Source organism: Balearica regulorum, chromosome 2 (assembly GCF_011004875.1).
Source record: "Balearica regulorum gibbericeps isolate bBalReg1 chromosome 2, bBalReg1.pri, whole genome shotgun sequence".
Lineage (NCBI taxonomy): Eukaryota > Metazoa > Chordata > Aves > Gruiformes > Gruidae > Balearica > Balearica regulorum.
The window spans coordinates 2,557,031-2,575,456 of record NC_046185.1 but is presented as its reverse complement, the minus strand read 5'-3'; the positions used below and the strand labels follow the sequence as shown (position 1 = coordinate 2,575,456).

Sequence of the window (18,426 nt, the reverse complement as noted above, 5' to 3'; positions counted from 1 at the left end):
GAGGGATGTGACAGCTTCTCCATCACTTGAAGGGCCTGGATGATCATAGAATCATAGAATGGTTTGGGTTGGAAGGGACCTTAAAGACGATCTAGATCCTCTACTGTCTTTTTACAACACCAGTCCCAGCTCTGCTGGGCTCCTCTCGCAGGTGCCCTGTTGCGAGGCTTTGACCGGTGTGAAGCAAGCTAGATTGAGATGGTCTTCACGGTCCTGTTTATGGACATCCCACAAGGGCCAGTTGTTCTTGGCAGCAAATGGAAAGACACAGGGTGGAGAAGGCTGCAGGGGCTCAGCATTTCCCTTCTGCAAGTGGCAAGATCATCCCTGCAGCAAGGGGTTTGCTGGCTCCATCAGCTTGCAGAGCTGCAGCTGGTGGTACAAGGGGGACAGTTGTGTGTTGCTGACACCAGCGCTGAGCATGACTGGGAAGTGAAGCCAAAAAAGCACCTTCACCTTATGGTGCTCCCAGATTGCTCCCTGTGGGTGCTGCAAGGGTGCTGGAGGGGAATATCATTCCCTCACCAAAGCTGTCCTTGAAAGCAGTGCTTCTCTGTTGCTGGTGGTGTCTGCGGCGAGGGGAAAAGGAGTGTCCTTTTTTGGGGAAGTGGGTGCTGTCTACACGTCGGCACCTGTGTTTGTGCAGGGAGATAGGGAGGAGAGACAACCTCACCAATGCTGGATGTGTATCTTGAAGTGTTTTTTGCAAGTGCCTTCTGGGATTAGGAGCCAACAGGCCACAAAATGGGAAGAGGATTTCCTCAGAGTAGGGAACTTCTTTGCTGCAACAAGCACAGGAAGAGCTGGACTAGTTAGAAATGGAGCAGGGTTTCCAGGGAGGCAAAGTCCCTGTTTATAGATATGGAACAGTTGAAAAGAAGTCAATGAAAAGGCTATTCTTCTCCCTTCCCTTCCTATCTCTTGACTTTCTAGGCTACTCTGTGGTGTCTAGCCCTACCACATTCAAAGACATCCCAGTTTGGGGGCTTGGCAGTGGGTACATTGTAGGGTCTGCTGGACCAGTGTCACCTGGGCTTCTTGGGTGCTGGGCTCTCACCAAAGCTGATGGGGCTTTTCTGGATTTTGCCCAGGTGGTTGGAACTCGTGGTCGGCTTGGGGTGACTGCACCAAGGACTGCGGGGGAGGTCTGCAGACCCGCATGCGCACCTGCAAGCCCCTTCCCAACGAAGGTCTTGTCTGCGAGGGAGTCCTGGAGGAAGGACGGCTGTGCAATAGGAAGGCGTGCAATAGTAAGTGGAGGCATGTTCCCTTGCACGCGCGTGAGCGGGTCACTCTTCTCAGGAGGAGCCTGACCTTGTCGTCATTAATAACGAAGGATGCTCTAGAGGCACGGTGAAACTGCTGAAGGGTGGTGTCAGAGTGGCAAGCCCAGGAAAGCATGCGATTTCGGCTGTGCATGGCCCTGCCCTTCCCTGCCTGTCTCGCGGTCACGCATGCACACGCACACGTGCTGACATATGTCTTCCAACACAAACACCTGCAGATCCAGACCTTTACCTGAAGAATAAGGGTTAATCTATAGGAAACTATAAGCAGGTATTCATATGCTGGTGAAAAATCTGCCAACGATGGCAAAATATACACCAGTAAAGGCATTTCTTTGATAGTTGGACCCTCTCTCTCAGATACATAAAGCATGCATCTAAGAGAGATGCTAATCTTTTGGCTTAGTTCACCTTCCCAGTCAAGAGCAGTGTTGCCGTCCCTTTCTTTTACAAAATGAAGCCTACAGCACTAACATCTGGCTGTTAGACAAACAAAGCGCAGGTCTTGAACAAGGCAAAGTATCTGGCAGATGCTCATCTCTCCTCCTGTAACTTAGCCTCTCTCCAGGTCCTCTTCTCCAGAGGACAGGGGACAAATTATCAACGCCAATTCAGCACGGTGATATTGATGGGTGGAGCTGGTGACCTGCAGGGCTTTCATCCCCGGTGCTTCTTTTGCATTAGCTGAGTGGAGAGGAGGACGAAGAGGAAAGAAACAACAGCAGAAGAGGCTCTGCCCAGCAAATGCAAGCGAATGGCTGATTATAATTATTCCCTTCTTTTTATTTCAAATTCATAGGAGAGAATGTTTGAATAACTCCTCCGACTAGTCAAATAACTAGGGAAAGTTCAGCTGTCTTCAAAGGCAGGGAAGTATCTCCTGATAAAGGGGAAGTTCAAACAGAGGGACATAAATATATTCCTCTAATAAGGGCTAAAATGATTTCATGCATTTTTTACCACTTCCATAAATTTAAATCATGTTGCAATTAGGCTTTTTTTCTTTTCTTTCTCTTTTTTTTTTTTTTTTTTTAAATGAAACCTTCTAGTATATTGAATTTCATCTCTTTGACTCACAGTTGATAATTTCCCTCTGAGGTTCGCCCACATTAGGGAAATTTAATCTATGATGTCCCCCACACTTACTGTTGACTTTGGAGTCGTAACGCAGCTGTGGCTTGGGGCAGTGAGGGTAAGAGTGCATCCATCTGTGGCCAGGGACCTGGAAGCTGGACCTGAAAGGGGGTCCAGCTCTGGAACTCAAGTGTGCCTGAATGGAGCTGGAGGAAGGGCCACGTTGGTCTTGGTGGACAATGCTGTGAAGGAGAAGGTGGAGAAGGCATTGTGGGTGAGTAGAGAGGGCTCTGCGGGTGTGCCCATTCTTTGAACATGGGGGCACATGGGACGACAGGCAAAAAAAACCTTTTTACAGTGCTCCTCCTGTGCTGGACAAACAAGGAGAGGACCCAGCTCCTCACACTCTCATTGCAGGACATCAATCCCCATCTCTAACCATCTTCAAAACCCTCCATGGGACTGGTTTGATTTCTTCACATCCCTCTTGAACTAGGATACCCCATCTGGACACAGTTTTCCAGGTCTAGCCTCACCAGTACTGAGTAAGGGACATAATATCTTCCCTCAACCTGCCCCAGGGGCAAAACTTTGCTCTTCTTCATGCTAGATCTCCTGAGGTGGCTGTGACAAGGATGGATGAAGTGGGTTGGTGGGCAGCCACGGAGCCTGGAAGTCTGGGTTGGGTTTCCAGCTCCACACATTGCGCAGAGCACAACAGCAAAGGATGACTCTCTATTTACTGACTATTTACTCACTTGTCTTTTCCACAACACAACATTCAGCAACACTGATCCTAAGTGCAGAAAAACCTGATTGTGCCCAGGGGGGTCTATGATTCAATAAACGATTTCACTTGTTTTCCTATCCTCTTTCCATTACATGCCAAGTCCACTCTTGCTCCAAATTGCAGTGTGGTTAGCTCAGCTGAGTTTATTTGTGAAAAGAATCTTGAGCTAAGTGGAAGGCCCTAGTTTGGAAAGAGAGTATGTCCACAGAATGGAGGAGCAGAAATTGATATATCCCTTTGAAATAAGTAAGTTAATTCTGATCAATTTTCCCAAGGGCCTCTTTGCAGTCAAACTGCTGAGCCCCTTTGTGGTGCTTTCATGCTGGCAACCAGGAAAGCGTTTGAGGGAAGATATGAACAATTAATCTTTCAAGACTTGCCCATGCACACCTTGAGGTCTGTGTCCTGCCTCAAGATAAACCTGTGTCTCTTCACATCTACCAAAACTCTGCATTTGGCTCTGAACTCACTCCTCAGTGAATGTGTACCTTGTTGCCTTTGCAGCCGTGCCCAAGAGAGGTGCACTTTTGACCCAGGAAGGGCTTTTAATTTTTTTACACATATCCTTTCCTTCTCTTTGCTGTGATCTGTACCAAAACTCAGGAAGATTTAAAGGTAGAATAGAAATTCTTCTGTTTCAAATGTGTCACCGTTATTGTTGTACTGACTTTTGCTCATAGATTTGTAAGGGATGAGTAGGATGTTCATTCTTCCACTTGAACCATTATTGTCCTAAGTATTCATTATATGTTGCAGTTAAATAGATTCTAATTCATTTTATTAAGGGGAAAAAAAAAAAAAAGAAAAAAAGAAGAAGAAGAAAAGAAGAACTGGACAGAAGAAAATATTTATCCTGAATTGTGCAGCATTTCAGTAGCTTGTAATAATACCTGACTAGCTCTCCAGGTATTGCGGAGTGGTGACACCTTAATTTTCTAGTAGAAAACAAACAGGAAAAAAAATTCTTTTCCTTGACAGAAGAGCCATCTATAATCCTGATAAATGTGCAAAAAAACCCCAAGGATGAGCACTCTGATATTTTCCTCTGTGCTGTGGGGGTAGATTGAAGCTTGTCCAAGGAAACTAATGCCACCACTGAAAAGTAGTATCAGCTCCTGACCAAGCAAGTTAGGTTAGAATAACACAGAAATCACCACCACCCACACGGGTAAATCCATCTCTTTCCTTTAGCTTTTCCTTCCTTGCTTCTGCAAAAGTGGCTCATAAGCTGATGAGTGATTAGCAAGAGTGTTTTAGATGTTTATTTGGATCTTCAGCAGCAGGGAGAGGTCTTAATCTGATACCACATCTGGGAACAACTTTGGGTGCTGCCACTCAGCTCCCTGGAGCAACTGAGATTAACTTTTCCAGAGGAACTGTGAGGGTTTCATTGGTTGTTTTATTTTGCTTGGCCATGGTAAATGTGCTAGAGGGATCTAACCCTTCCTGTCATGCAGCTCTCTCAGTTGGACCTTCTCCAGGTCCTGCCATCCTTCCTCTTCCAAAGCTGCCTCAGGTGTACCTTCAGCAGATCTCAGTATGCAGCAGTGGGAATGGTGGTTCTCGGCCTTTCCAAGAGGTGTGACTTCTGGCAGCTTGGTCACCAAAATATAGGTATAGCTACATGATTCCCAGACCTGAGTTTGAACATGTCTGAAGGCCATAGTGTTGGTTGAAATCACCGCACAGGGATGGCTGAATGACTCCACAGGTGCCACTTTTATGTGGGCTTTATGTTTTTCCACTCGCTTGGGCCACCATCTCTGCCGTTTCATGTAATGGGTTCTCTTGCTTGATGATCTTCATCTGGCTAAATTTCCCCAGGGATACATACCCAAGTCCAACAGCAAGTAAGCCAGGTAAGTTATCTCTGTGGGCACAACCCAAAGCTGTAAAACACTGAAAAGAAACTGTAATGAAGGCTCATCCCAAACTGGAAAGGGAACTTTGTCTGGTAACAGCATCTTGGCTTAAGCAGAGCTATTTTTCATGGCAGCTGTTCAGCTCAAGAGACATAATCTGAAGGACAACATTCAGTGTTTGTTGTAACTCTGATTTTTCCTTGCTAGAGGCAAAGGGCCTGGTGATATCCTCCTCTCCGGCACAGACAGGGGAGATTTCCTCCATCTGTTGGATTTGGCCAGGAGCTGCTGTTTTATAGAGTGAGGAAAAAAAGCCAACCCGAGTGTGGTGGCAAGTGCTTACACAGAAGCTCTCCAGGTCCACCCCCTTTGAATGGAAGAGAACACCAGCGACGCTCTGGTGGCCCCTCTTGGCTGCACGGTCCTAAAAGCTGTGGTTGCTCACAACCTGGCACGCAGAGGGTCCTCATGGGGAGGCTGGACACGCAACATGGCAGGACAATATCCAAACCAGAAGAGGGAGGGATGTCAGACCTGACTCTGGCACTGGAATTCGGCAGTGCTGGAGAAATGCAAGAACAATCAGAGATGTAGGCAGCCTGCATTTATTCCTGGGGAATGAAAATCAGCAGAGGAGCCAGCTGAAATCCTGCCATCCCATCTGGCAGAGGCAACACAAAACCATCTTTGACATTTATGAATATGCAGATCTGGCAGATACATCTCCCCTAGGCTGGGAAAGGGGTGGCCACATCCTGCCCTCCGGTGCAGAAGTGTGACACCGGTGCAGACCTGTCAATCCATGCTGGATTCCCATCATCAAGCGGGTTCAGGATCTGGCCCTTCAGCTGTATAACTGTTAGCGGTGTGAAGGAATGCATGTTCCACATGACATTCAAAAGACTGAGCCTCAGTCTCATTCTCCACCGCCCCTGATTTTCATTAAAAATAGCCTTTTTGCTGCAACCACCGAGCTGAAATATCTTGTGCATGAGTGAGAGCATCATCACTCCCTACAGGCCAGGCTAGAATTCATTGCAAGCTCGAAGAGTGCCTTGTCCTATAACTACCTGCTGCTGCCTACAAGGACTTCACCTAGTCCCCCTTTTTAATGGTGGTTCAGATGTTTCATATCTGGGAGTCACGTATCTCACCCAGTGACATTTTCACAAGTCTCAGATGGTCAAACTGAAATGCTTTGGGCCATTTCTTTAGCTGGTGCAGTTGCCATATATCCAGTGGCCTCCAAAATGACCCTCTTCTACATTTGTTGAGATCTTGTGTTCTAGGGGTTGATAGTCATTCTGCCCTTCTCAGTTTTACTCCTTTATCAGCTGCTAGATGTCCCAGAAACTCCATAGCCAACACCTTCTCCTTTGATTTTACTGCACTGAGATACATTTACCCCATTTTAACGGGGTTCTTTAATCATCCCTTTCCGCTCTTAGCTCTGGTCCATCCTTTCATTCCCACCACCCCAGCTTGCTTGAATAATATTCGTGAACCTGCTATTTTCTTTATCTCTCCTGTTTGGTGGACGAGTATAGAGGGAAGAGCGTGTAGCTCTGATAAGACATTCTTGGATGTTAAAACCTTGGCCCACAACACTGTAAAGACTCTTCATTATTTTTTTTCCCCTTAGTTGTGTTGTAGGGTGCTGTCTGACACATGACTTGTTCTCATTAGAAGTACTGGTCACCTGCTTCCTCTTCCCACTACTGCCAGCATTGCAGGACCATCCTCCCTATCCACATTGGAGCTATGTTCTTCCAAAATCTCATGTGCTTGCCTTCGCTTGCAGTTGAAGCATCTGTGTGTTCCCTCCAAAGGCATTATTTCTCTAGCCCTCATGCTAGCTTCTCCAAGGTGCTGGGTATTTCAACAATGTTCTATCGTCACGGCATTTAGACAGCTGGGATATAAATCAAGTCTAGGTCTTCCTTTGATCCTGGCATTACTCCTCTCCACTGATGCTATTGTGGGAAGCGGACTCCTGAAATCCAACCAGTTCCCCATTGCTTTTATTTTATGGTCTGCACCCTATAAAGTTCAGGTGCATATAAGCCACAGCAAAGCATCACTTTCACCAACTTTGGCTTGTGCATAAGGGACCTGGTTTCTCCCTGCTTTGTTCAGAATCACAGTATATTTTTTGCATATATTCAAGGCAACTGTCCAGGTTAAATCTGAGCCGTGCTCCGTGTTAAATGTAGACAGACCTGCTTTTCTGCAACAACTTTTCCAAAGGGGATGCAGCTTGCCTGCTGCAACAGAGCAACCCCAGCACGAGTCTGGAGCCAGTCTTTGCTGGGGGAGGCTTAGGGCAAGCTGGAAGGGTCACACATTCAGCCACTAGACCCAATTGCCTTTAACTAAGGTGAACAATAACAGCACAGGCTTGTCATATCCATCAGGGAGCAAAGGAAATGGTGCACCTCCTTTGAGATCAGGATCAGTCATTATGAGATACCAATAACATTGGGCCCAAATAATTGTGAGAGGAGGTCTAGGATGCCAAGGTTGCATTTAAAACTTTTTTTTTCCTCTTTTATCTTTCCTTCCTTTCTTTTTCCTCTTTTATCTTTCCTTCCTTTCTGTCCATCCATCCATCCATCCATGCTCACTGGCTGCTTCTGGGATATTCAATCTCAAGTTTTCCTGGTTGCCTTCCTTGCTCTGGGCAGCTGACAAAGCCATGCAAGCTCCACATCTACCCCTTGTTGCCCAGCCCCTGTTTCTCCTCCCAGCCTAAACAAATCTCTGGGAAGCCTTTGGGATTTACTGCAGATGGAGATTTTGTGTGGTTTTGTGGTTGTATGCTTTCACAAACAGGACTTAAATCAAAGCAGATGAAAGTGCGTGGGTATAGCCAGCAATGGGTGATGGGAATGGAGAAGGGTTTGTGATGTGTCCCAAATATGGGACTCATTTAACCTGTCCTCTAAGCAAACTCAAGACACTGGATATTGGAAAGCTAGTTAGAGGCTGGCATTTATTTTAAAATTGCATCTCACATAGGAAAGTCCCATGACTTTGTAGCCACTAAAAACACAGGATTTGGGTCCTTTCTATTCCGGTAAAGAGCCAAACAAAACCAAGGTGTATGCAAATATCAGGATGTTTGTAGTCCTGATGTCCAGCTATCGGTGCCTTTCCCTTGATGATGGCAGGTGGGTCCCTGCCCCATCCCATCCCCTCCAGCCAGCAGCTGGCCACCAGACGGTGCTGGGAAGGTTTGGAGGAGTCAGTGTGACCAGTTCCTAGGTTCCTTAAGTCCTGCTTTCAGGCAACAGTAATGGGGAATAATATAATTTCACAAACTAGATGGGCCTCTTCCATGAACCAAGCTGCTGAATATAAAGTCTAGCTCCTGGCAGGGACTCTGAATCATTCCTCTCCCTCCTCTGCTTTCCCTTTTTGGATGTCAATAAAGACTCCTGCCACCACACTGAAGTTTCATTAACCTTTATTAATTTTCTCAGAGTTCCAGGATCAAATTTGTCACCATCATCTCTTGGCAGTTTGTACTTCTTGAAAAGATGTCTGACTGTTTTACCTCCTTGGGGAAAAAGATCTTCTGTCTGGTACTTGCTGTTTGGAAACAAATTGGTTGCCAGATCACAGATTACTCGGGTTCGGCTCTGCTCTCTGCTATTCAACATGACTCCAGTGGAGTCAGCTGAGCTCTCCTGATCTACAGCAGGCAGTACTGGTGGGTGGGATTTGGTCGCTATTGCTTGGTTGTTTCTCTGTTTACTAGGGAGGGCACATGTCAGGGTTGCAACATGCCCAGTACCACGGAGGATGGCAATTTTTGTTTCCCCTATAGCAAACTCAGGGCTGATCCACATGGGATGCAAATGCAAAGCTGGCAGAAGTGTGGGTGATAGCTGTCAATCAGGAGTTAAATGCTTTTACTTTACAGTGGATGTATTATTCACCTTCTGATCTCAACACCAGTGGGAGACTTTCAGTTCAGACACCAGGATCACCAGCTTTACTCTTTCCCCTGAACTGGAAAGGTGCCCAGCCATAACTCTGTTGATACATAAGTCACTTTGTTGATACCAGACCTTCAACTCTGCCTGTTGCTGGTGGTAGGGTAGAGTCTGTGAAGGAAATATCCTTTTCAGCTCTCCATTTCCTTTTTACCTACCCTCACCTGCCTGCTCCACTCAGCATTTTCTGGTTACTCTATAGAGCATTGCTAAGTAGATGTTGGTTGCAAAGCAGAATTTTCCACCAAAAAAATAGTCAGTCATCACCATAGATCTCAAAACACTGTTAGGGATGGTGGGATTCATTGTCAGCACATCTGAAAAGGCTAAATCCACCACAAATATAGCAAAGAGTATAGACACCCTAGAAAATCATTGCAATTCATTTAAGACCAGGCAAAAGGGACCATATTATGCATGGTCCCAAGTCTCACAGAGAAACAAGGGGCTGACCTGCCAGCCAGACTGAGTCTTGCAGGCTGGCTCGGTGCTAAAGCCTCGGGGATTGCTGGTGGCCAGGGGTGCTGGGGTTGGAAAGCAGGTGGTCGTGTCAACCGAATGTAGCAGGTTGCTGTTGTTTATACGTGTAACCTTTGTAGTGAAAGATCTTGCAGAGTGAACCAAGGTGTATTTACATGACCCATTACCTTGCCATAGCCAATGGACGCTATAATTCCAGAAGCCAATCGCTGAGGTCCACAGATAACAGAAAGCGAGAGGACACTGACGAACTGCAGCACTACGGGTACCCTGCACCTCAAATAGGTAAGCTCTGACCTACCACAACAGCCTCTGGAGCTCGCACACTGCCTGGTCACTGCACTTCCCGGCTGGGCTGACTGCATTGACTGGCTTTGCTGTTTCAATGACCCAGCTAACCAACTCTTTTCCTCCCAGGTTAGCATGGGCTCATCCAACGAGTCAAACTCTGAGCAAACAGTCGTCACTCAGTTTGTTCTCATCTCATTGCCCTACAGGGTTTTGTGTTGTTGCAATGAGCCAGAGAAGGCAAAAAAGGTTAGATGCAAAGCTCTAACCAGAACATGCTTCTCACAGACTGCTTCTCATCATCTTGCCTACTTCTAAGTCACTGCTTTGTCTGAACTATCTAAACAGCCATGGTTCATTAAGCCAAAGCTGACCTTACTGCGATACAGCCTCTTTGCTGATGTCCATGTCATGCCTTCCCATTGACTGTAGAAGGAGATGTGCAGGGTGTGATGAGGAGAGAGCAGGACTGCTTTCCTCTGGCACTGGGTCTTTAGTGCTGTGCAAGGACTTGTACCCAGTAGGCTCTGCAGCAGAACCTTTCACCCTCCTGCAATAGGAGGGAATAACATGTAAGAATCATAATAATAGTAATATTGAACCTAGATATATGCCAGGTCCAATCTGGAGAGTTTTTGTGCTCTCCCTTCACAGCTGCCTTTCGTGGTAGGAGCTCAACACATCATGGGTCTTGGGTAAAGCAAGGTGTGCTGAACCTGGCTACAGGTTAAAATTGTTACCCAGTGACCTTGCAAACATTTTGTGGTCTAGAAAGGCTTCAGACAGGTGATTTGAAGAGACAGAGCTGTGAAATAGATTTTAAGGGAAAGTGGGTCATATTCTGGTGTAAATTAGCCATGCTCCATGCAATGTAGCAGGACTTTGACAGTGTGCAGCAATGAACGGCGTCAGGAAGCAACACCATGGTGTGGAGGCTCCAGGGGTGGTCGGGCAATGGCTGGGGTTGTGGCTTTCACACAAGGCAGGAGATGGTCTGAATTTCCTTGCCACCCTGTACTGAATCTGCTTCCTCCGGTGGGAGCAGCTCCACTGGTTGAAGGATCACTGGTGGCTGGCAAAAATTTGCAGGAGAGGGAGGGCATTTGCAGTCTTGTAACCTGGTGAAGCCGAGCCCAATCTCTCAGTCACACATGTCCAAATGCGGGGGAAGAGAAGCCACTCCAAGGCTTGTCCTGTGATGTCCTGTTGTTCCTGTTCTGCCTGGTCCCAGGTGTTTCCCCAGTGCTTTGTTCCAGCCTATGGCTCAGCCATCAGGTTTATAGTTTGGCATTTCTTTCTGCCGTGCAGCTGGATACTGCATCTGTGCTCAGTGACATCTCTATTAACTCCCTGCCGTTCACAGCCACTGCTGTAGCATGGCTGACTTGGGCTGTGGTATCCCTCAATGCAGCATGGGCTGGGAGATGTTCACTGTCCTGCTGCAAGCTTGCCACATTCCTGCCACTGTCCCAGGAACAGCAACCAAAGCCAAGATGTTCAAACAGATCAGATGGAGGACATGTAAAGACCAGGCAGAGAGTGCAGCCCAGGAAGGGATTTACAGGGAGTCTTTAGCTGGGGATGCCAAAGCAAAGCCCCCGTCTTCCCTATCAATTAACACATTTTGTAGAGGATAAGCCATTTAACATCCGCTCAAGACCTGGGAAAAATATGAAATACAAAATATAGCTGATGCCAGCCATAAGGACTAGGGATGGCCCTGCCCAGTTGAAGACTAGTATTTTCTCCTGCCAGCCCTCCGCAGCCCTGGTGTTCAGGTCTTGCTGGCCCATAGGCTCTGGCACAGTTGTGCCCTCAGCTGCGGTGCTGCTGTCTGCCCGCGTGTCCCTCCCAGCAATAGCACAAGAGTGAGATCCAGCCCAGCAGGTCACAGGTCAGCCCACAGACTGCTTCCAGAAGGTCTTTGCCAACATCAGGATGTGAGTACAGAAGTGGCTGCACATGACGAGATGTCAGATTGATGGATGACACCAAAAAAAAAAAAAAAAAAAAAAGAGATCCTGGCAAAAGGATGACAGCGATGTGCTGCTCCATTAGTGCCAAGGGAAGAAGCGTCACAGAGAAGCTGCAGGCACTGACGGGGACCCCACAGACAGCTGAGCTCTCTGTAAGGCCAGCTCAGATACTTTCAGGGATGGCCAAGCACTGGAAAGGATCCTGGATTGCAGCGTTACGTCCCCGTGAAGCGATGCCCAGCGTGTCTCCTTCTGTGGCACCTGCTGAGACCTCTCCAGCTGCAGGAGAGGTGCTGCAGCTGGCTCTGTGGGAGCAGCAAGCCCTAAAAAAGGGCCACCTTCCCACCTGAAGTGGGGTCTTCACCACTGTTAAGTCCTTTGGGACGCTCCTGTTAATCCCCACGCTGGCCTGGATCATCACAGGACTAATCAAAGGTCAATCCTGCAGAGATATCTGTCTACAGGCACCAGTCCTGATGGAGGGCAGTGTATGGCTCCTTGTCCTCTGGAGGATGAAGACCAAGTTGGTGGAGTGCATTTCTGGCAGGCCTAATTATATGACAGTACCGAGCTGTACTAGGGGGCTTTCAAACCCAATAAGCATGGCAGACTCTTGTCCTTTTATGAAAAAGCAGAGCCAGGATCTATTTCTGGGATAAATAATTGGAAGATATTGCATCCAGTAATTTGTATTTGCTGCAGTCTGACCCACAGGGGTGCAGAAATTCTTCTCATCCATAATTTTGATGATGGGCAATATTCTGCTTCTCTTGGGTGGAGAATGAGAGAGCTTGTCCTGATACCTGAGAGCATCTCAGAACTGGGTCTGGCATGGTTTGAAAATCAGTTGAATTTCTGCAAGGGTTGAGACTAGACTGGACATAGTGCCCCAGTAGGCTGAGATAAATTGCTTAGTTCAAAATGAGACCAAACCCAAAGGAGTAACCAGCACTTGGAAAATAAACTATATTATGGATTTAAAAAACAGGGTTTGCTGCAATGTGAGAGATTATAACTGCGGAGATTTACCTCTAATCATAGATATTTCTACTGTAAAAGGGCAAAGGCCAAAAATAATAAAGAAGGGGAAAGAGGCAGAAGATGTTGAATTTGGTTCAAAGATGCCATTCATTCCTCTAGTGACACAGTAACTCTTGTCTGAATATGGAGACTGCAAAACCACAGTTAGGTCTGAGCCGGATGGTGGTGGGATGGCAGGGTCATGGCAGCCATGAGTTGCTGATGGAGGAGGCCACTGTGTCTCTGCAGGCTTCTCGTGTCCCACCTCTGGCATCTCAGATAGATAGACTTTTGGGCACAAGCTGGCAGCGTTTGACTAACAAAAAATGCCAGCTCATTGGCACTGAAGGACTCGCTGCTGGGTGCAGTACTGGGGAGTTTGCTCAAGGTTGATGGATGGGGTTCTCTGACCAATGCAGCATCCAAGCAGGCTAGGTAGCAGGAATGGTTGGGATTTATGAGCCAAAAAGGCATCTCGTGAAACCTGGAACACTCTGGATGGCAAATGCTGAAATGATGGTACCAAAGAGGTAGTTTGCTGGTGGTGAACTCATTATCACAGGACTGACTGACTGAGAGCCAGTTGAGTTCCTTATTGGAAAGGCAGATGTCTGTATACCAGTAGATCTAATGCTTAAGAAACAGGATATGGGAGCGATGTTTTCTTGAAGCCCCAAGGCCTCAAAACACACACCATCTCCTACACATCCCAGAGAAAGACCAACGGTCCATAACATTTATCTAACTGGACCTAGTTGGGTAGATTAATGAAACAAAATGCAAAAGCAAGGAGAATCAATATTGAGCAACTTTGGCTTAATGAACAAAAGCAGTTATGTCTCATGATAATCATTGTGATGGCATAGATGAGGTGGAAAAGACTCATCCTTACCTCCACCACACAGTAAATGTAGGAATGAAACCCTGTCCACTTTGCATCAAGGACAGGTCTTCCTCTACACTTTTTCCCTTCAACAGGCTGCACGTATTGATTCACCAGCCTCCAGCTAGTGGGCATATTGTTAACTACCAACTGCCCGAATGGCTGGAGACATTCAAAGTAGATGTGCTGAAAAGCATGACATGTAACGAATAACACAGGTAACTACCAAAAATTCCAATGCGCAGATTGATGAGAGACTTAAACACTTGAAGTCTGGCATAAAATTTCATTGCACACAGATAATTCCCTTTAAGACACTAGTAAATAAATATACCACCTTAAGGAAGAAGTCAGACATGCACAGCTTTAGGTCAGCTGATGTTCTATTGTGTTTTTTGGTGGTCTCCAACCCTTACAGTCCCCATCACAGTTCCTGTACTGACACTGACTTTCACGTAGCTGGTTTATAACCCACGCTGCTCTACAAACAGGCTGAGGTGGTGGTTTAAGAAAACACATGCCATAGCTGGGTGCAGCTCAGGCTGTGCCATGTTTTAACGACCCCTGAAGTCATGCTTACCTGCTGCACCCAGTGCCATGATCCTTCTTATATCATCCATAGTCTGCCAGATGCATCTGGTTAGGATGTGGCATGGTGCACTCTGATGCTCTGAAGAACTTGTTACTGGAAGGGTATGCCCCTCTATTATGCATCCTCAAAGACGTGTTGGTGTTTATTTGTGCCATATGCCTGTGTACTATACATACCAGATGTTATATTCTAGGTTTATCACATGTAATTATTAGTAATCCATTAAAAATCTAAAAAGCCAAACAATGCAGAGCTTCATTAAATGAAACAAAGCAAGCTTTTGTTTTCTTCTGGGGGAGAAAGGCATTTTCTCAAAGGTAGACTAATGCCTATGAAACTAATGGAAAACTGTCCTTCCCTGCCCATGTCACACCTCTGGTGACTTATCTGGAGGCTGTGGCCTGGCTGAAACACCCCTGGCATGACCATCTGTCTGCAGGGATATTAATGACAAAGGGAACATGTCTCATTACTTTCCAGTCCCGTCTCTTGTTCAACGGGATGTTTTTATTTGCCTTTCCAATACTACACCATCAGGTAAGCAGTTGATAGGAACTGTATGATGCCTGGGAACATGTCATGTGCACAAAGCAGGTTTTCTCCACAGGTGAAGGAGATGGCAAGAGAAAGCTCCGTGGGATTACTTCAGTCAATGTCCTTCTCAGGCGCTGTCATTGGAACAGGTTGCCCAGAGAGGTTGTGGATGCCCCATCCCTGGAAGTGTTCAAGCCCAGGCTGGATGGGCCTTTGGGCAACGTGGTCTAGTGGAGGGTGTCCCTGCCCATGGCAGGGGGGTTGGAACTAGATGATCTTTAAGGTCCCTTCCAACCCAAACTATTCTATGATTCTATAATTCTGTGATTTTCTATTTTGTCTGCTCCTACACTGCCAGTCTGCATTGGTAGGGGCTGTGAGAGGGCAGGGAAAGGCGCTGAATCCTTATGACTGCTCAGTTTACGGACACATTTACTGTATCTGTCTAATCACTGTTACTTAATTAGTACTATCTCTGAGTAGATACATACCCCAGCTCACACGGTTCTGCAACGGCTACACCACCTTGTCATCAGTGGTAGAGCCTCCCTGTCCAGTGCCCTGATGCTTCCACAGTGTCCTTCCCTTTTTTCCATGTGTGATTTAAAGCTCTACACAGTACTCCCAAAACACTTTTAGCCCATTGTCAACCCTTACATTTCCTCACCAATCCCCTGGCATCACACCACACGTGGGACACATCGCACAGCTTCACAGATCACCATCAACTTGTAAAATGCAACTTGGAAAGCACTGCCCTGCAGATCCAAGGACCAAGGATGCCATGTCCTCATGTTCTGCTCCAACCCCAACAGGTGACCCTGCGGCAGAAGAGTGGTCCCCGTGGAGTGTGTGTTCGACCACCTGCGGGGAGGGCTGGCAGACCAGGACGAGGTTCTGCGTGTCGTCTTCCTACAGCACTCAGTGCAGCGGTCCCCTCCGGGAGCAGAGACAATGCAACAACTCTGCTGTGTGCCCAGGTGGGCTGAGTGCTCCATGTATGCATGGGCAGGAGGGGAAGGGAGATGCACAGAGGATTGACTGCCTGTGATATCTCCATTTTTTAATTTTTTTTTTTTGTTTCCTCTTCCTTCTCTTTTTACTCTAAAGCCTCATACAGACACCTGTGCTAGACCAAGCACCATTAGATGGGCACTTGTTTTGCATGGTATGGACAATTCCATGTTATCTAAAGGCAACGAACACAGGACATCTGAAAGGCCCTTTGGGGTGTTTCCAATCATGGGGCAGACTGGGAAAGAGAAGCACCAGATGACACTTTCAGTTGCTCAGGTGCCAAACACCATTGCAAAATCAGCATGAAAAACTCAGGCTGCTCATATGTTTATGAATTGAGCCAGCCATCGTCTCTGTTTTTGTACTCCTTCTACAATCTGATGAAAAAGTACAATCTGTGGAGCCTGGATGTTATTTTGAAAAATTAGGCTATTTAACCAGGTGTGTTATTCATGACTCCCAACCAGAAACATCATTGTTCAGAAACAATCTTACAATGGTGAAGCCACCAAGGTGTTTTCCTGTGCTCTTTCCTACACTTCCTCCTCTAGTTACCTCTTATCATGTAAGATGCCTGGTGACAATTGCAAAATGTTAAGTTTGAACACCCTTTCCTGATTTGGGTGGATCAGTCACTGTTAGCAACCAATGAAGGACTGGAAAAGTACCTGGTGGGGTTTTTTTATTTTTTTCTTTTTTTTTTTTTTCTGAAGCATTATTGATTTTATGTTAGCTTCTCTGGTAAAGCTGGAAGGGATGAAGTCTCTTAAGGGAGATCAGTACATTCTTGTAACATTTGGCCGCTAGAGATTACTGTGACTCACCTTCCATAAATAACCTGGCCGGATTAGATTAGATTAGATTGGAGATTAGATTAATATAGATTAGAAAGCTTTAGATGTCTAATTCTAAGAGTTATCAGTGATGACCTGAGCACTATTGGAGCATGTTGCCCATCCCATTTTGTTCTTCCAAGTCTTCCTAGCTTTGACCTTGTGGTGTCACTGACATATGATAGTAATTAGTATCCAGACTACAGCTTTTCTGAGAGCTTGAAAATGCTGTGGCCTTTGATGATTCAATGAGAAAACGTGTTGAGGGCGGGAAGTAAGGGTAAGAAGTGACAAAATGATGGTAATGCTGCTTCCCAAAGAGTGGTGGGTTTTTTGTTCCTCTCTAGCTAATTGCATCTTTTGCTCAAAAAATGCCCTTTTCTTTTGACTCAAAAATCTGAAAAGTTAGGGTCAATTAAAAGTGCATTGTGATTTATTTCAAGCAGACTGGAAAGTAACAGACACTTAGTGTTGATACCAAAGCATAAAAAATTATGCGATGTTCCTCTTGCACATTTTGGGTTGGTTTGTTCTTGGCCTTCCCACACTCACTTCTCACATGCAGCTCATTCTGGGTGGGAAGGTGCTGTGCTCTGTGGGCTCACTCACTTCTCCAGACTTCCTTTGGGAAGGAAACTTACTTCTTCTGCTTTGGTTGCAGTGCATGGCACCTGGGATGAGTGGTCTCCATGGAGTTTGTGCTCTTCTACATGTGGGAGAGGGTACAGGGATCGGACCCGCACATGCAAGCCTCCACAATTTGGTGGGAACCCCTGCGAGGGCCCGGAGAAGCAAACAAAGTTCTGCAACATTGCACTTTGCCCAGGTAAGGCAGTTAGAGATTCAAAGCCTTCCCTCCAGCAGGTCTCCCCATATCCGAAGACACCCACACATGGGTCATCGAGTGGATCTGTAGCTGTCTCAGCTGAATGAGCACACAGTCTGCACTGTCCTGAAAAGGATCCTCTCTAAGGAAAGGACACATTGAAGGAGCAACCCAGAGGTGCTTTCTGGGGTTGTTCAGATCAGCATTGTCTTAGGTTCAGGTTTGCCCTGTGTAATAACTTACTGAGGAAACATTGTATGGGTTGGATCTGGAATGGCTCAGCTATCACTACTGTTTTCAAGACCATCTTAAGATTCTCACCTGTTATGTGCAGTGAATGATTTAAAGTTATTTTGCCTGACTGGGCTTGTTGTTGGGCTGGAATTAATTAATAGTTTTACTTGCTAGCAGTGTAAGTGCATTAATTAACTACATAAGCAAGTTTTCTCTATACTTAGTTCTGCTTTGGGTGGTGAGATGGACTGAGAGACTCCTGAGACCCTTCCATGCCATATTTTAATACTTTTAAGTATCTTTTCCCTACCCATAGATTTCACTTCCAAATGTCTCTCCCCAAGTTTTGCTTTGAAACACCAGAAAGAAATCTCAAAATCAAATGGTTGTTACCCACTGGAAATTCTCTTGTGCTCCTCTGGCTTCCTTCCCCTGAACTAGGCAGGCCCTGGGTTTACCCCAGAGTCCCCATTAATTTAACTCAGAGTGTCCTGGTGAACATGATCTGAACATCAGGAAGCTCCCCAACGTTCCCCCCTCTCACAGGGTAATGTCAACTGACATTTTTCCAGTTTAATGAGAATCATTATGAGACATTATTATGTCCCCGGAGGAGGAGAGGGATTGTGGGAGTGTCGAGAACTTTGTGAAAACGTTTATGAGAAGCCTCCTGGCATTTCCCACCCTGTTTTCACTCCAAGTAACTATTTTTGGATTTCTGGCCACCATCCAG

General features: G+C 46.4%; 1 protein-coding gene across 11 annotated transcripts in view; it reads left to right on the top strand.

The window, feature by feature from the left end:
* Positions 1-18,426, top strand: part of ADGRB1 (adhesion G protein-coupled receptor B1) — a 279,324-nt gene that overhangs the window by 118,774 nt on the left and 142,124 nt on the right. For 10 of the 11 annotated variants that reach the window (XM_075743190.1, XM_075743189.1, XM_075743187.1 and 7 more), the window contains exons 3-6: positions 1,092-1,250; positions 9,668-9,775; positions 15,599-15,763; positions 17,295-17,459. In XM_075743190.1, the coding sequence (XP_075599305.1) occupies positions 1,092-1,250; positions 9,668-9,775; positions 15,599-15,763; positions 17,295-17,459 (597 nt within the window). The remainder of the gene's footprint in view (positions 1-1,091; positions 1,251-9,667; positions 9,776-15,598; positions 15,764-17,294; positions 17,460-18,426) is intronic. The other variant, XM_075743194.1, reaches the window with a different exon arrangement.